The sequence below is a fragment of the Convolutriloba macropyga genome, chromosome 4, assembly GCF_964194025.1.
Source record: "Convolutriloba macropyga chromosome 4, txConMacr16.3, whole genome shotgun sequence".
In the NCBI taxonomy this organism is placed as follows: Eukaryota; Metazoa; Xenacoelomorpha; order Acoela; family Convolutidae; genus Convolutriloba; species Convolutriloba macropyga.
The window spans coordinates 19,703,299-19,722,654 of NC_134471.1; the positions used below are offsets into that span (position 1 = coordinate 19,703,299).

General features: G+C 34.5%; 1 protein-coding gene across 1 annotated transcript in view; it reads left to right on the top strand.

The window, feature by feature from the left end:
- Nucleotides 1-4,821: 4,821 nt before the first annotated feature.
- LOC142337505 (ephrin type-B receptor 3-like) overlaps nt 4,822-19,356 on the top strand; it is a 30,329-nt gene continuing 15,794 nt past the window's right edge. Inside the window, exons 1-8 of the mRNA XM_075386782.1 lie at nt 4,822-5,230; nt 6,415-6,491; nt 7,362-7,549; nt 8,848-9,362; nt 10,518-10,689; nt 11,114-11,234; nt 11,694-11,856; nt 19,162-19,341. Coding sequence (XP_075242897.1) covers nt 5,161-5,230; nt 6,415-6,491; nt 7,362-7,549; nt 8,848-9,362; nt 10,518-10,689; nt 11,114-11,234; nt 11,694-11,856; nt 19,162-19,341 — 1,486 coding nt within the window. The 5' untranslated portion in view covers nt 4,822-5,160. The remainder of the gene's footprint in view (nt 5,231-6,414; nt 6,492-7,361; nt 7,550-8,847; nt 9,363-10,517; nt 10,690-11,113; nt 11,235-11,693; nt 11,857-19,161; nt 19,342-19,356) is intronic.

Consider the following 19,356-nt stretch of genomic DNA (forward strand, 5'->3'; position numbering starts at 1 on the left):
CAAAGTTACATCATGAAGACTTTTTGTTTATATACAATAAGATACTACCATATATGAGTTTTTGAGACAAATTTTTACGTAGTATCTTTTTTAATAACAGCCAAATTGAATGGTTATTTAGAGCAATATGCAATAGCTTTCTGATGAGTATAAAACGAGTGTAACTTAATAAATAGTGTAACGAAGTTGCCAAAAATGCAAAGAGGCAAGAGTTAAAGAACGCTGTTTAATTGCTCTTGAATGAATATGTTGTTGACCTATTTAATCTCGTGCGTTTCTCCCTCTCGCTGAACTTAAAACTAATCAATTGCACAAATGGCTCTGATTGTTTTAACAAAAAGCCTCTCGATCAAGCATAGAAAAATAGAAAGAAAAATTTATTCAGTTTATCATCTTGAAACACTTATGACAAAACTCTTGTATGAAACGCATAAAATTGAAAACGTATTGCTAATTCTTATGTCTATTTTTCCTACAAAATCTAAATAAGTGCTGCCAATAGCACAGTTGACTACATAGAAAAAATTTTACAGAACTGTTAATTTTTGTTATGCAACATTTTATATTATCATGTACAAGAAACTGCTGAATCGTGAGTTTGAAGAATCACTTAATTTATCAAGAAAGCAAAACTTGATACGTTAAAGGTAAATCTTATGAGACTTGAGTTGCAATTTGAATTGCGTTTTGGAGAGGAAATTTGTGACGCAATTTGATTTTAACCTTTGATAAAAAATTAAGTGTAATCTTCTGGAGTAAGTATTTAAAACTTTGTAATTAGGTCCGAAGATAGCAGAATCAGTTAATTTTATCAAGGAAGGAGAAATTGATTGTCGGAAGTAACACAGCTCACTAAGCAAGTTTCGTGGGCATCTGAATTGCGATTTGAAGACAGACTTTATGACGCGAATCGATTTTTAAAAAAATTAAAGTCTAATCCTTCTGAATAAGTTTCAAAGCCACATCATGAAGCCTTTTTGTTTTTATACAAAAAGATACTACATTTATGAGTTTTTGAGACAAATTTTTACGTAGTTTATTTTTTTAATAACAGCCAAATTGAATGGTTATTTAGAGCAATATGCAATAGCTTTCTGATGAGTATAAAACGAGTGTAACTTACTAAATAGTGTAACGAAGTTGCCAAAAATGCAAAGAGGCAAGAGTTAAAGAACGCTTTTTAATTGCTCTTGAATGAATATGTTGTTGACCTATTTAATCTCGTGCTTTTCTCCCCCTCGCTGAACTTAAAACTAATCAATTGCACAAATGGCTCTGATTGTTTTAACAAAAAGCCTCTCGATCAAGCATAGAAAAATAGAAAGAAAAATTTAATCAGTTTATCATCTTTAAACTGTTATGACAACGCTCTGGTATGAAACGCATAAAGAAGAAAAAGTTTTGCTAATTCTCATGTCTAATTTTTCTACAAAATCTAAAGAAGTGCTGCCAACAGCACAGTTGACTACATAGAAAAAAGTTACCAAACTGTTAAAATTTGTTTTGCAATATTTTATTTTATGTACAAGAAACTGCTGAATCATGAGTTTGAAGAATCACTCAATTTATCAAGAATGCAAAACTCGATACGTTAAATGTAAATCTTATGAGACTTGAGTTGCAATTTGAATTGCGTTTCGGAGAGGAAATTTGTGACGCAAACTGATTTTAACATTTGATAAAAAATTAAGTGTAATCTTCTGGAGTAAAGTTCTAAAACTTTGTAATTAGGTTCAAAGATAGCAGAATCAGTTATTTTTTGATCAAAGAAGGAGAAATTGATTGTCGGAAGTAACACAGCTCACTAAGCAAGTTTCGTGGCCATTTGAATTGCAATTTGAAGACAGAATTTATGACGCGAATCGATTTAAAAAAAAATAAAATCATCTTTCTGAATAAACTTCAAAGCCACATCATGAAGCCTTTTTGTTTATATACATTACGATACTACCATTTGTGAGTTTTTGAGACAAATTTTTACGTAGTATCTTTTTTTAAAAACAGCCAAATTGAATGGTTATTTAAAGCAATTTGCAATAGCTTTCTGATGAGTATAAAACCAGTGTAACTTACTAAATAGTGTAACGAAGTTGCCAAAAATGCAAAGAGGCAAGAGTTAAAGAACGCTTTTTAATTGCTCTTGAATGAATATGTTGTTGACCTATTTAATCTCGTCCCTTTCACCCTCTCGCAGAACTTAAAACTAATCAATTACACAAATCGCTCTGATTGTTTTAACAAAAAGCCTCTCGATCAAGCATAGAAAAATTGAAAGAAAAATTTGATCAGTTTATCATCTTGAAACACTTATGACAACACTCTGGTATGAAACGCATAAAAAAGAAAACGTTTTGTTAATTCTCATGTCTATTTTCCCTACAAAATCTAAATTAACGCTGCCAATAGCACAGTTGACTACATAGAAAAAACTTACCGAAATGTTAAAAATTGTTTTGCAACATTTTATATTATCATGTACAAGAAACTGCTGAATCGTGAGTTTGAAGAATCACTTAATTTATTAAGAGAGCAAAACTCGATACGTTAAAGGTAAATCTTATGAGACTTGAGTTGCAATTTGAATTGCGTTTCGGAGAGGAAAATTGTGACACAAACTGATTTCAATCTTTGATAAAAAATTAATTGTAATCTTCTGGAGTAAATTTCTAAAACTTTGTAATTGGTTCCAAAGATAGCAGAATCAATTATTTTTATCAAAGAAGGAGAAATCGATTGTCGGAAGTAACACAGCTCACTAAGCAAGTTTCGCGGCCATTTGGATTGCGATTTGAAGACAGAATTTATGACGCTAATGGATTTAACAAAATAAAATCATCTTTCTGAATAAATTTCAAAGCCACATCTTGAAGCCTTTTTGTTTATATACAAAAAGATACTACCATTTATGAGTTTTTGAGACAAATTTTTACGTAGTTTCTTTTTTTTAATAACAGCCAAATTGAATGGTTTTTTAGAGCAATATGAAATAGCTTTCTGATGAGTATAAAACGAGTATAACTTAAAAGTGTAACGAAGTTGCCAAAAATGCAAAGAGGCAAGAGTTAAAGAACGCTTGTTAATTGCTCTTGAACGAAGTTCACAGCAATTATTGTAGAGGTGTGTGTCTTTTTTATGCAAAATTTTCGCTTGACAATTTTGACTTTTCGAGTGACTTTTACGTCCTTGACTTTTTGCGTTTTGCGTGATCTAAAATTTTCTCTCAATCACAATTTCAAGCAGCTAAAATCCAATTAGCGGCACTTTATTACTAAAAGTCAAATGAAAAGTGCGCCGAAACTGGTGCCATTTGTTACTTTAAATCTTATATACTGTGGTACATTTTAACCTCTAATGTGGTTATTTGAAGCCCACTATTGAACTTCTTAGTCCCATTTAGCCCCCCCCCCCCCCCGACTGAAGCAGGCTGCTGCAATTGATTAGAGCTCCCACTAGTCGTTCGAGAGCAATTATATCAACATTTAGTCGGTTATGTTTTCAAGAAGTAATCCCATTCATTTAAGGTTTTGAAGATGGTTAGGTTTTAAGCGAATAATTTTTTTCGGTGGTTGATTTTTTTTCAGGGAAAAAATCGGCCATTTGTATAATTTGTGTAAAGTAGTTTATATTTCTCAATTTCAGAAAAAAAATTGACCAAAAATATTATTACAATTGCCAAAAGAACCCAGAAAGTAGTTAAATTTTTGAAAGAATTTGTTACAAGAGAACTGTTTTTGTTATAGAAAGGATTGAGTAATGAACAAAATCTTGGAAAATGTGATCAATTTTTTTTTAATTTATGGCCAGATTAACCTTAATAGAGCCAAATTAGGCCGAAATTTTTGTCTTCACAAACCTTAGTCGAAAGCTAATTTCGTGAATTATATTGCGGCTGAAAGTTGAATTCTAGACGTAGAGCTTTAAAATGATGCCATCAATGTATGTTATGATTTGACAACGGATTTGATAACAATGTGATCAATATCTAATTCGCAATTTTGACAATTTTGAACTTTGAAAATATTTTCCACGCATTAACCTGAAAAATTCTTGTGGGGGCTAGATATACGTTTGCGCCATACAGATGTGAGTTGAATAAATAAACTCCTTAACACAGTCTGTTTATAATGACCAGTTTGAGAATCTTTTGCCCCATTTAACGACTTAACAAACCATTAATTATTTGCCCTTTCCCTTGCGTCCATGTCTACCGAAAAATTCTTTGAAAATCACTTTAATAAATAAACTGGCGATCTGTACAACTTAAACATTTCTGCTTCAAATCAAACAACAGTTTGTTTGAGAACAGAGCTCAGCTTCAGAATAATAAAGACGCGATTGAAGTTTTACGACGCTTGTTCTGTTGATGTTTTAGTGTACTGTTTCGGGATTAATGATTTATATTGTTGTAAAGTTAAATTTAAAATTTATAATCAAGTGTAAATTATCAGCTTTTGTATTGAGTTTCACTTCCCGTACACCACCTGTTAATGTTTTTTGTATCACGCCTTTTATTACACTTCTATCGCTAAAAGCGATACTTTTTACTGTTGCGAAACTTTCAGGTCCTTCCTGAGAACGATACGTAAAAAAGTTTTTTATATATATTAACCAAGTTTGTTTTTTTTTGCAAAATAAAAACTGTCTCAATATTTGTTCATACGTCATTTCACACAAATAAACAGAAGAATCTTCATTTTTTTACTGTCGGTTGAAGTGAAAAGACAAACGGATTTCAGCCAATCAGAATGCAGCATTTGCTTTAGTAATTCCTTCGCATATCTGAGCTTTAAAACCTCTTAAAATACAATTCATTGAGCAAATTTAAAGTAACACAATTAAGCATTTGTCACAAATTGTAAAACAAAAGTCAACTTGAGTAAATTTTAACTTGCTCCCTAAAAATTTACCTGGAATAATTTAAATTGATTGCTTCCATAAACAAAAGTAATTTTGCTCTTTCATCCAAAATTCCAGCAACATATCTAGTCTGTTTTATCCTGCTTTGCATTTTTGAAGTTGCATTAACAAATTTTGAAGCTAAAATTAATTGGAAAAACAAGCGTTTGTAGTCATAGCTACTGTTTACCAATTTGAAATTTGTTCATTTTTTGTTGCTTACTTGATTACAAATTCGACAATTACTGAAAAACGGTGTTTGGAATGACGTTACTTCGGGGACTATCTTTCCCTGTTTTTGTGGTACTGCTATGTGTACCGAACATTCGTTGTGGTAAGTTTCCAGTATATTTTAACATTTTCTAAATGAGGAAAATTATACTTGAATAACAATTAGATCCATCCGGTTATGGGACCATGGGTAATATATTTCAGTTTTTTAATGGTTTTTTTTTAAATTTTGCCGAATAGTCGTACCTCTTAAGCCATACAAAACATTATCGATGGAAACAAGCATTAGTTTGTTCGAACATGAGAACAAAAATTTTGTTTACCGGGAAAAAAAAGATAGATTTCCCCAGTTAGATTTTTATTACTCGATATTTATCACCCTGAAAGGATAACCCTTTTCCAGTTTTGCGTCGTGTTCAATCAGTTATTCTTGTAGGAAATCTTTAATATTTTTCATTCAGTTTGTCAGTCATTTCTGCTGCTTTTTTAGAACACTGACGATACTTTATTTTTCAAGTAATTGTGGTATACCAACTTGCATCCGTCACAAATAATGTCAATTCCTTTCATTTTGAATAAATATTAACAGAACTGATCGGGTGATCGGCCTTTAGTTTTAATTTTGGGTACGTATGATAGTTGTGATGTGATCAGGGAACCAAGTCAACCAGAGCTTGTTCCGCTCAAGTCACTGTTGGTGGAGTTTGTAAAAACTTGGTTTGATAGTTCCTTTTGGCACGATATGCCTCAGCTGCAAACCATCCAATTATAAACCTTTATCTATATACCAGAAATCAACATTTTGACGTAGTTCATCAATTTTTAAAGTTTTTTGATCACGCATCAAGGGGATAAGAACAAACTGAAAAGACGATTTACGTTTTTAGAACTGAGGGCTATCGTAAAAATGGTTTGCGTTTGAAGCGTCACTCAGTAAAATGACAAGGTTGACAAGTTCTTTAACATTAACTGTTTCCTTTTTCTGACGTGAACGGTATTCTTGTTTATGTGAACAAGGTAATGGACATATGTTCCTATGTTTTTACCGCCCGTTAGAAGGGCTGCTAGCGCCATACGTTAAAATTCGAAAACAATGCCCTCCACTTTTTCAAAAAATACAATTTTGGAAGAAAGGCTTTAATGAACCCTACCGGATACGGCATTAGTTATTATAGATCTCTATTATAAAGTTGATTTAATAATATGATAGTTCAAATATTTCGACCATCAGTTATAGATACTCATTTTTGTTTTGTATTTTGAGGTGCTATTTTGTGATTGTTTCAGCTAAAGAGTACCTGTGGAACAAAAGGAGTGAATCATTTCAATCTCGACAAGCGACGGGTCATTCTGCCTTCAACAAGGTATCATATTTATTATAAGAAACATCATATTTATTCTCATAACCAGATGAAACTTGAATCGGTAGATTTTTTGGCAGTATAAACAAAAGACGCTTTCAATCAAACATGCTAATTAAGTATCACTTTTATGTTTTTCTGGACGGCGTATTAATTGTAGTTTTGATACTCTGAGAAACCAGTTTTGGATTTTATTTATATTTTTGATTACTGGGTTGTGAATTTGTAACTGAGCTATGAGAAACTCAGTTATTTGGTCTGATAATTACGACAATTAGACTTTCAAAGATCATCTATGTATAAATACAAATGTTTTTATTCCTTTACTGGTTCACAGGTTGTTGTGAATATTTGAATTAATTTCTGTTATGACTTTTCATAGACGATGATTTTTTAATTAACTGCTCTTCACAAAAGTGGTCTATCTGTTCTAAGATCATAATAATGTTTAACTAATGTTTGTGACATGAAAGAAACTCATGTTTATGACATGATCTGTGAAACAATGATTCATGGCCTTTTTTTTGTTTATTTTTTTACTTTCTCAGGTAACCGAGAGACTTTTTTTTTAATTTTGTTCAGATGTTAAGATGGGGTATAAAATCTCTTCATTTCTGTTCTTTGATTTGACACTTTTTATTTAGTTCTTACCTATTTATATTCGGGACAACAATAGACATTCTGTACAAAAAAATGCGGCCGTCAATTCGCGAATTGCAAGAAATGCCAATTTTAGGAACTGAAGATAAGTTGAACTGCTGAAGCATGATTCATTGAACTGAAATTATTGCTGTTTATAAACATAGTTATTATAACCAAGTTACTTGTCAATTTAAAAGTATTTAGCTTCCATTTAAAATCTGTTTTTTTCAGTGGGAGCAAGTGTATGACAACCAGCTAATGGGACAACAAGTGGCAGAAGGGGAAACTTTCTCAGTGTGTAATTTTGACAACTTGAACGGAGGGGTGTCCGGGCGAACAGCCGAAGCAGTCCAGAACTACCTGGTTTCGCCTCAGATCGCAGTTCCAGAACAAGCTTCTTTTGTTCAACTCAACTACAGGTCAGTTCATTGTATTCTCTGTTTGTGGAGTTAAACCCCCACCAACCCCCCCCCCCCCCCTCCTCTCCACCCCCACAACCATACACATCACAGGCCCACACTCCTAAACAAAAACATCTCTCTTATAATACATTCACATTTATTTCGATGGGTTCACATTTTAAAAAGTTTAACTTGTACCAATTTCCTTAAAGAATGATGATTTTTAGGTTTGTATTTCGGGCTGATGTAACGAAATACGTCATAAATTTGTTTTCGTCTGTTTTCTGATTTATGCATTTTTAATGCGACAATTAACGCTACGCCGCAAGCGATAAATATAGTTAACTCCTCCGGTTCTGGAGATAAATTATGCCTCATTTTTGTTTTCACTCCATTGCCAACTTTGCCCTAATTAAGTTGATTGATACAACCTCTTCGCTATACCAAAGTTCATTTCGCCAATGGGAAAACTTAACTTGGGTTATACTTTCCCAATGGAGTCATGATTAGCGCTGCTTTCTTCCTGGTGTAATTTTCCCTCATTTTTTCGCCTAATCCTCACAAAAGCTGATGAGAATCTTTTCATTGTTAGTTCAGTCCCGAGGTCAGCCTTGGAAATGAATAGCGTGCTGAACTCCCACTAATTTTGTTCATTTCCTGTGGAATATTTAGTTGATCATGCCTAATGTGGTGATAATCCGTGAAGACAACATTTAGGTGTCTAATTAGGGCTGAAATCTGTCAACTAAATCAAAACCACTTGCGGAATTACTGAGACAAGGAAAACTTAATTAGAACGCATTTTCAGCTATTTAATTTCCTTAATGCTTCTTAATCCATAAATGAAAAATGCATTCTTTAATTTTGGGAATTTTTTGATAGCTAAAAGCATAAGTGCCTAGTTTTTGAAGGCATTTACAATGAAATGAATTGAATTAGAAACGCGTTATCTTCTTCAAAGTTATTTTTTGCAGATAATTTTATTTGATGTTTTGAGTATTTATAAAAGCTTTCAAGACAATTTTGCAACGCTGTTACGCCTAACTGTTTCAAAAGGAGCAATTTCAACGTTTTAAAGGTTTCTTGAAAAATTAAATTTTCAAGGAAAAGAAATTTGTTGTTTGATGCAAATATTTAAAATTGATTACAAATTGTTTTGTTCTGAGATTCAACATCCAATTATTAGAAAGCAACGGTCAGTTTAGGAGAAATAATTGAAGCCTGCACAACTGCTGAGGGTCATAAAATCCGCAAATTAAAGATTAAGAAAAGTTAAATAAATTTACGTATTATGATTTAAATAATTTTTGTTTTAGCATGGACATAACGAAGCCTAAAAGTATGTCAAGTTCGCTCAAAGTTCTCAAGTACGAAACGTCGCGCTACATCGAAAGTGACATTGACCTCATAAAATTCGAATCGTTTGAGTTTGTGAACGGAGAGTATTTCGACATGCTGGATGGCAATGCCGTTTTGACAGTTCCTGTCAGGCAGAAATACGTCTTCATCGCTCTACACGATACCGGTTATTGTGGCTCAATTTCAATCCATTCTATTCACACAAATGTATGTCCGGAGCAACAATTTGGGTCAATTTTAATGCCCAAAACATATTCGCAACTGTCTAAGACGAGAATATCGCTCGATTCCCGGACGATCAGTTGCGCCCCAAACGCAAAGGTGTCAAATTTGGACGAGCAAATAGTGAAGTTTTGTCGTTTTGACGGAGTGTGGGAGAAACGAACCCCCGCCGAGCGAGATGAGGAGTTTTGCATCTGTCGACCTGGATACTATGGCGTTTTTGAGAAAGACGGAAAAATTATTTGCTCACGTGAGTCTTCGCTAGTAGCACAATTATGCTATGTTTTTTAGGGGCCATTTGAAAACTTAGGAGGAAAATTAAGGTTTTGTCAAAGATCTTCTTGATTGATTTTGTTAAAAGTTTTGGTTTTTATTGATTCATAATTGATCATTTTCATAATTGATAATATTCATAATTTATACTCGAAAAAAATCGTTTTTGATATTCTGTGAATATATTGCTAGTTATTGTTTTGAGTGTTTTTAGTGTTGACAATACTTCTTTAATCGTACTATGTTGTTGTTTTACCCACTTTTGAGGCGAGTAACAGGGTCAAGTAAACATCTTTTAGGTCGATTAGTAAACTTTTATCACATTTTTGCCTAATTGTTATCCTCAGATGAGAGAATTCAAGGACTAAATTGAATTCCGTCCGTTATACTCGCGCCTTAATTCTCGCGCCGCTTTTTGCAAATTTTTAGGCCGTAGTTTGTTAATTTTAAGGATAAGAGGCTTTTTAGCCGCTTCTAAAATGAGCCCTTGATCTATCATTCGGTTCTAAAGTGCATTGTAGCATTGATGAGTGAACAAAAGGAGAAAAGCCCCAGGGTGAAAATTTAGTCCCTATTTTGGGCTTCTTTCGCTAAAAGGTGTCACTAGCTATCCCGCTATGCGGCGCTCTAAGAGGCCTCTTGATAATTTGGAGTATCGTTCTGATATTGATTTTGGCGCCCGTGCTTCAAAGTGTTTTCAGAACGCTCCCCAGTGAAAATATTGCTGGGTGAAATGAGAAGGAAAGAACCCAATTCCTGGAAATGGCACTGTTCTATCTGCATATTTAATCCGTTTTATATGATGACATAAAATGATTTCCACGTTTTATGTGGAAAGGCACAAAATAAGTTAAGATCAGGTGGGAATCATGAAAGTAATAAATTTTTGACAATTAATTTTTACTGCGGCATTTTCCCTGAATATGCGTGCCATCTTTCTTGACTTTTCCTTGTATTTGGTTGCGATTACTATGGAAGTAGCAGTTTTATTGAGTCATAAAGACATAATTACTGCGTGATAACCGTTTTCAGGCCAATCAGTATGTAATCATTAATAGGTCTCTTTTTATGACACGGAATTATGTTCTCCGTTTGCACGTATTTTAACCAGGAGCATTTTGTTCATTTCCAGGATGCGCAGCTGGTGAGATTAAAAACGAGGCTGGCAATTCATACTGCAGAACGTGTCCGGTCAACTCGAGAGCTAACAGAGATCAGACATTTTGTGAATGCAATGATAAGTATTACAAGGCCGACAAGACCAGCCCATACATGAGTTGCTTCGCGCCGCCTATTTTGCCAGTGTTAGTTTTTTTACCCTCACCTTGGATGGTTAAAGATGCTTCCTTAGTAAATGAACTAAATGAAATTTTCAGGCTATTTTCGAATAAGCTGAACCGCAATTACATCATTTACATACATGTTTGTTAACTTTAGGGAACCAAATCTCTGAAAGAAGAATCTTACAAAATCTGATCTACTCGGTTTCAGAATGGATTTCGAATTCCTTATTCCTACAATGTTATTGTAATAAAATGATTTAATCTAAAGACTTCATTTTAATTTAGATCCCAAGTCATCGCTAGATTTGAAAAGCCTTATCTAGTGATACCTTGAAACATGTTGAAATATTAAAGTCCGTTGTCCAAGCTCAATCCTGCGCCATTGTAGAGATGTAAGAGTATCTATGATGTCAACATTCGATGACTTGTAATTTTTCGTTTGCAGAAAAGTGAAGGCGCGTGTGACATTCACTAATGTGGAGATATCGTGGATTGAGCCAACGACAGTTCAGCCACAGTGGTACACTATCAAATGTCTCTCATGTCGTGGCCAGGGGACCTCACAGGTACTTCAAAGTCCTTTTTCACTAGAATGTCTGAAAAGGACCACGTCTTGACGTCTTTTCATGTTCGATTAATTACTGGAGTCAAAAATCTGAAAATGTCCAGAACTTATGTGTTCCAAATTGATCGCATGTTTCAACGATTAAAAAATTATTGAAAATTTAAACATAGAAAGCTTGAATCTTCGCTCCTTGAAACATTTATAGAATGAAGTCCGAATAATTTGATTGTTCTTCTTTCGTGATTAACTTTTGTCGAGATTCTGTGCAGACATTTTCGAGTGATTGGTCAACATTATTGCTCCAGTTCCTACTGTATCGAGTTTCATCCATGAATCATCACCGACAGCATCAGGATTACCTTCTCAAATATAAATTCTTTCTCATTCTACAGTGATAATATCATACAGATAAAATTAGTCTATAGTTAGTTCTGTGTGTCTATGACTACTTTTCTTTAAGGTGTTCGAAGCTTTGTCAGCCGTGCAAGGCAATCCGATTGTGATCAAAGATCTGGAACCGGAGACGGATTACACTCTTGTGCTGGAAGTGCACTCGGCTGTCGTCGAACCCAATGACCTCATTGTCCCAACTCACGAGATCAAATTCACCACGTCATACAAATGTAAGTTGCTCTAGTCTTCTTCGCCGCACAGATAGCTAAAATCTACACCATAAACACCCCCCACCCCATAGGTACCCCCCCCACGCCACACAACACCCACTGCACCGCCCCGAACCCGTTGAACCAAAAATAGGGCCTTTCCCATTATAGCCCCCCAGCTTAGTGGTCAGATAACATATACCCCCCCCCCTCATCATGGTACATATACCATAATGGGGGGGGGGGGTATAATGGGAAGGATCCCAAATTTAAATGTCAATATTAAAAGCGTCACCAACGTTTTGGCCAATTGATTTTTTTAGAGGATCGCGCTTCAAATGGATAATTTTTTTCCACTCTGTAAACCAAAGATTGTTGCGACATCGAATTAATTTTGCAAATGTATGTCAGCTTAGTCTTCCTTCACGTCATAAATTTGCAAAATCCCCCCCCCCCTCCCCAACCGCCCTGCCCACCCCGAACTCGTTGACCGAACCCGTTGACCCGTTGAATAAATGTCAGCAGCTTTAAAAGGTTCACCAAAGTTTTGGCTTATTGATTTTTTAAAATGATTTTGCAACAAATGGATAATTTTTTTCATCACTGTCGGCATCGAATTATAATTTTGCTTGCTGAATTTTGCCTGATGAACATATTCTATCCAGCTGATAACTATTGCTTAAGTAAATCGGTCTTAGTTATTTGCGTTACATGTACGTTTTGTCTAATACTTTACATGTACTGTTCAAGTTCAGGTGCTGATCAAAATGACATTTAAAGTTCAGAATTAATGACATTACTAATCACTACTTTTCAATGAGGTGGAATTATGTAATCATTGTAGAATTTATAATTGAGGTAGTTTTATAAATTTTACTTTCATCTTATGACAAATGATTCATTACTCATTCTGTCACAAATTTTTTCAATCTTTTTCCAGACCTTTTTTTCACGGACGCGCCTAATGGGAAAACTTCACAAACATCTGTTTGTTTATCCATCTCGAATAACGGTTTTAGCGCTTCACAGAATTACTCAATTCAAAATGTTGGGAGTTTCCTGCAAAAATGCGGATCGGCAGAATTTTTCAAGGCCAGCCAATGAATGTTTGAATAGATTAAAAATTAAAATAGACACTTGAAATTTATTCTCTCAGATCTGAATGAAGAAACGCCTCGGACAAAAGTTTACGTTCCGCATATGTTTTCACGTTTAGTCTAGCTATTTTCACATGAGGGGCTTAATTATGGTCCGGAGAATCATAAACGCTCTTTGAATGGTCAAACTTGAGCTAGAATTCGGGGCTATCTCTGTTTTTGAAATAGGGATTTACAATTTGTCACAAATTTGTTCAATTTTCTTTGTTTTTCCAAACCGCAGTGAATTGCATCTGTTTTCAATCGGCCTGAACTCTAAGTTGGTGACTTTTTGTGCGATCTCCTGTAAATTTTGTTGCTTATTTTGAAAGGATTTCGCTGTTTTCCGATTTAGTTCACGCAGTGTCGCGTGCATTTTATAATCCTCGTCTATTGAAAATAGCCCAGCGAGCCTAATTCAATTCACATTTATACCATTGAGAACAGCCAAAAAGCAATGGGATAAAATCATAAAGTTTATTAATGAATTTTTATTATAACTGACCCGGGTTATCTGTTTAATATTGCCTTTTTCTCGCGAAGATAGTAATTTAAAGCCTTGATCTAAGCTTAAAGTTAAATTCAATTATCAAACTTCAAAATCATTTTTATGAGTTTATGTTTCGATATTTTTAACTGCCTAGCTAGGTGTTTGTTATTTTCATAAGAGCTATGATTCATTTTGCTTTTTGCTTTAAAGGTTTTAGTGTTTGTTAGGGGTGAAAGGCGAGGCTTGCTCGATTAGTTGCTTAACAAATGTTTGAGTTTCAAGTCAACTTTGTAAATAATCAAAAAGTGTCTTTGACTGTTTATTCAAATTTTAAGTCTTAACTCGCCTGTCAACACAGACTCTTTTGTAAATTTGACTTCTCTCTAAACTAATTGGTAAGATTCCGCTTTCGGCTGACAGTCTCAGATCTAAGCATGTGTTTAAGCACCCCTTTTGTTTACCCGAACTACTCCTATTCACAAACAAACATTCCATGCCCCTTTAAGTCAAGCCTGAATGTTTTCACAACCCCCCCCCCCCCCCCCCCTCTAACCCCCCTCTCTCTCTGCAACTTTATAGGTTCCGTTCAAAAATGACAAAAACTTTATTGTTCAATAATGACAAGAACTTTAAAATCATAAAAATGTACTTGACTTTTAATGTTTAAAAGATCAGAAGAAATTATAGATATTTATATGTACATAAATGTCTGTCGATATTTTGAAATTGTTGATAATGACCTTCTTGGGCTAATTTTTGTTAGTCAGTTTTATATTTGAAGGTGCTCGGAGGGAGGTTGAGTTGATTGAAAGTAAGCGAGCCTTCAAAGAAAGTTTTAGTGGTCTTATAATTTTGCTAGTAGCATCTTAATGTCGTTTTGCTGTCTAGTTTCGAAAGTAGGGGGGCCGATACAAGTATCGAACATCAAAGAACTCCTTTGAATGTCAGTGTGCGTTGTTTATATTAGCCGACGTGTCCTAGGCTACAAAAGGAAAATATGAGATATTTTGTATACATTTCTGCGGTAGAGAAATCATATAGATAACTGTTTTAGATTATCGACCGCTGTTTATCAAAGTTAAAACCAATAATCTGTTTTATAATGGTCTTGCGTAAACAAATAGCTCTAATTTTGGGTTTTATCATTTCGGCCCCAAGCTAACCACCAAAAACAGAAACCAAGAATTAAGAAAAGCGTAACAATTGGGATGAGTTTGTAAGTTGTTTCGACTTTTTTTGCCCAAAAAAGAGAAGAGAATAAAGGATTCCACAAATTACGAAATTGATTATTATTTGTTTTCGACTTATTGGTCATATATGACCGTGAACAGATTTGTGAAATGTTGAAATGATAGTGGCGGTGGCTGTTGTATGTATTAGTAGCGGGTGGATAGATAGATAGATGTAAGCAAGTAGCGAATGATTCTTGCTTCAAGTGCCAGCTATATTTGTGGGCTTTTAAGCCCTCTCACCGCGATTAAAGAGCCCCGTTGAAGAGGCTACCTGGGCCAGTGTAGATGCAAGCTGATTTATATTAGCCGTAACTTCAAAATAATTCCAGAGCTCTCAAATCAATATCACTCCGCACGATAAAATTCTTCCAGATGAAAGGGGCCTTAAGCACATCAATGCGATACTTATAAGCATAATACTCAATATTGAACGTTGTGCTTTTTTGTCCTTGTATTATTTATCCAAAATATTTCAACATCTATCATTATATCTGCTCTTTTATTGATAACTTTGTACCTGTAATAGCTGCTGTTTTGAACTTCGAGTCACTTGAGCTAACGAGCCTGAATTTAAAGAGCATAATTCTTATAATTTGCGGTGCTGAGCTCTTTTAAGAGTCTTGCAGGCAGTAGTTGAAGATGTTTTCATGAGGACTTTTCCCCCTAAATTTGAAAGGTTTTAAGTTTGATTGATTAAACTAATGATCGAACACATCTTGTTTTCAATTGTTTCCATCAATTCTTGATTGGAGCATTTATGAAAATTTGATGCCTCTAAATGTCAATGCTAGCATGGTGCTTAAATGTTGAAGCTATTTTGAAAGTCATCGTTTTCACAGGCACTAAAAATTGTATGAGGATTTTATGTATGAAGCATCGGCAAAAATCGTTCTAAACATCAATAGACATTTTAAGATAAAATTTCATCTTCAAAAACGTTCATGCTCCAATTTTGAAAATTCACTCCATTTCGTTTTCTCTCATAATCTGAGCAATAAAAATTGTTTTTTAAAATGAAAACTTGTTTGTTTCTAAGTATCTAGAGCATGATTTCAAATCAAAAATGTTTGAATGAAGTATTGCTGGTAAGCTTGAATGACGAGAAATTTAGTAATATTTATAACCGGCTATGCTTCTTTTCATCCCGATTTATTTAACCCTTCTTTAATTTAACAGCGTAAAAATTCTGGGTAAAATTCTTCGGGGGGGGGGGGGGGTTGTAAAAGAATTGTTCGGGTGAGGATGAAAAAATAGGACACCAATTACCTGCAAAATTTTAACTGGTCAAATTTCAGAATTAACGGCTATTTTAACTGTTTTAGTATCTGAATTCGAACTTCTTGTATAGATTGAAAGTTAACTTATAGTGCTGGTTGATGGGGTTATTTTTGTTTAGAAAGCCCACAGCGCACGATTCATGTCTTGTCAGTGCCTAATCAAATTATGCGTGAACATCTTATCTGTAACACAATTTGGGCAAATTCAATTATAGTATAAATATCAGCCCAAATTACAAATCAGGCGCCGCAATTAAGCTGAATAAAAGAAGGAATTTCGAGGAGTTGATTTTTGCATATCTTACATACACACGATAGCTATATGTATGTGTATATGTATGTATATACGTGATATATATACGGGTTCATCTTTAATTTTTGCCCTGGGGCTTTACAGGGAATGGGGCGCGCGATGCAACCCACAATTCTATTTTTTATACTTCCGTGCTCTATCCAAAATGAGAACCCCTTTTGGGCCTAGAACAATAGCTGGAAATTGTGTTGTAACCTTTCCTCTGGCTATTTTTGGACTATCTTTGAGCGATAAATTAGAATTGAACTTTTTCGGCCGAATTAATTGATGTGAATGCTTTGAAGTTTGGTCAAAATGTAAATTGAAATGACAAATAGTCATGCTAAGTTAGAAGGGATGTCTTTTTCGCTATTTTTGTTAACGTTGACCTAAAAAAATCTGGCGACCAAAATACGCACGAAAGATGAAGAATTATTGGATATTCGAGCCAAATGTGAATGAAATAACATAGACAATTAAATTCCACCCCTCCCTCGCGGGGGTTGCAACAATAATGTCTTCCCAATTTTATTTTTTAAAGGTGTCAGTTTCTTGATTTCAATAAGTGTAAACTACCGTGTAGTCGTCTCAGGTTAAAAATCGACTCTGAAATTGTTTTTTTTCTCAATTTACTATTTTTTCTATCTGAAAACACCCTCTGAGAATAAAGTAACCCAATATCCTTTGTCACCTTTTCTCTTACCATAAAATCTCCTCACCCTGATCTTATAAAACCCTCAAAAGCCTCACCCAAATCTGTCACTCGCTTGGTCACCTTTCACCCCCTTTATGCTGTAAAAGGCCTCTTTTTCGCTACATTTCTATTTAAAACGGGTGTTACGTAATCTCCGGAGATTTGACGTGAGTTCAAGCAAAGACACTTTGAAGGAAAGACCGGATAAAGACATTTTCTGTTTGATTTTAAATCAATGTTGAGGCTAGGGTTGATGTTTACCCCGTAGTGGGTTTTAATCAAATTGACACCTTGCTAATTTGCCATTATTTTAAGTTGTCACTCGTCTGGTCTGATTATGTCACAAGTATTAAACATCTAGAAATTGTCCTGAAAGTTAAATAGATTCTGAATTCCTATTACTCGTTTTTACCTAGTAAAAGTGCGACTGGAACTACGGTATACTGAATGTATGGATTTCCCTGACAAAATTAACGCAGACAATTTTTGGCTAAATCCCATTTCTGCCTCCATTATTTGTGGTCATATAACTTTTACACCCCTCACGCGTACGCTATTTTACACTTAGTAACGCGCTATACAAAAACTTAATTTTGTCATTCGTAGTCATCATAAAAGTTACCGAGGAGGGGTAGAAACGAAGTACAAAGAACAGATACGAAATTTTGTCATCCTAGGTATTTTTTTCCAGTTTTGAACTTCGAAAATCTAGCACCCACCCCCCCCCCCCCCCCCGCTTTCAACAAATATTTTTTGACCCAATATTAATACACTCTCACAGTGGGGAGAACGATTTTGATCCTTCTTTGGTATCTCACTTGAGAATTTTGTTTTTAACATTTCTAAGTATCAGGTTAATACCAAATATAGGTGTTGATTAGAAAAAACTGATCAAACAGGTATTTTTGTGTGTTCTCTAATTTTGCTAATTAGAGCACATGATTAATTTTATGAAGAGCTGATGGAGGAGGACTTGATGCAGTAGATAAGTAAATAAGCGTGAATAATGTGAACAATCAACTCAATAATCGATACTTGTTCATCCAATCAAGTTTCTCTAATGATCAAATCAGCGATTCTTTAACGATGTTTTACTGTCATTTAAAGTATGAACTCTTTTTTATAAAGTGCTGTGCTCAAAATACGCGTCGTACATTGTTTATTGTTTTTTGTACTTTAATAACTGTTTAACTATTTAATATTATTTATCATAAACGACTAACGAACTGAAGAAGCTGCAAGCCTGTAGCGTCAAGTTATTGTTTATTTCTCTGATTAAATAAAAAGCAAAACATGAAATTATAAGCTTCATACCTGCGTTTGAACAATAGAAAAATTTGAATTGTTTGAAGCGTTGTTTTTTGGACTGGCTTTTGGATGTTGATTTTGATCAGTGGACAATAAGTTTGAAAATTGACGCTGTGTCATGCTGCTTTGTACGCTCTTGTCAAGCCACGGGTCATAAAACACAGCATAATGGTCCATGGACAATTGCATAGAACACATGCCTATGTGAAGTACCCTCTCTTTCACTTTAAGTTACTCACATTAAGCTTATCAGACAGGCAGTTTTTTAAATCTTAAACAACTAAATCTTTTAACAGAAAAGTTATTTCGCATTAATATGCCGCTTCAATTGTTTAAACTTGAAAAAATGACAGTTTTTGTGGTCTGAGATGACCTTTTTGTTTAGATAGAGTCATAAAATTGAGACACAAGGTTTTATTAAATAAGAGCTTCAATTAAATAAAATGAAGTTGCGTTTTTGTAAAATTATCGATGCGTTTTTAGTTTAATGCTCGGTTTTCTCATTTTTTAAAAGTTTGGGACATAGATTGGGCTTAATACTGAGTAATTTTGTCTTACTTTCATCATGCTCAGAACCGATGGGCACCTAGGGTTTGTTTTTATCTTAAATGGTAATGGCTGAACCCAAAACCAAAAAGTGTCCTAGATTTTAGCAGCCATGCGTACCATTTTTTTCTCAGTTTAACTCGTTAATTTAATGTTCGCTGTACATATCAATAGGCTAGCAAGTATTTAAACAACGATGGTAGTCAAAGTGGACCGGTGCATTCTCAAATTATTGTACCCTTGAATGAAAATGGGAAAATTTTTGTGCAGTTGCTATTTTATGGAGACAAACAAAAGGTTGTTTTTGTTTTCACCCAACTGGTGTGAAACCAACCCCCTTGCTGGTTTTAGTGGTGGTAGAAGAACCCTCAGTAAGCGTGTCTAACAAGCGACTGATTGTGACATGGAAACCACCTAAGTACCTGGACCCACAAACTGCTGCCTCTTTGAAATACAAGGTGGATGTGATGGTCAATCACGATCCAGCGTTTAAAAGCCCACACTTGGACCAGACAAGCTTCTCATATCCTCGTAAGTTAAAAAAAA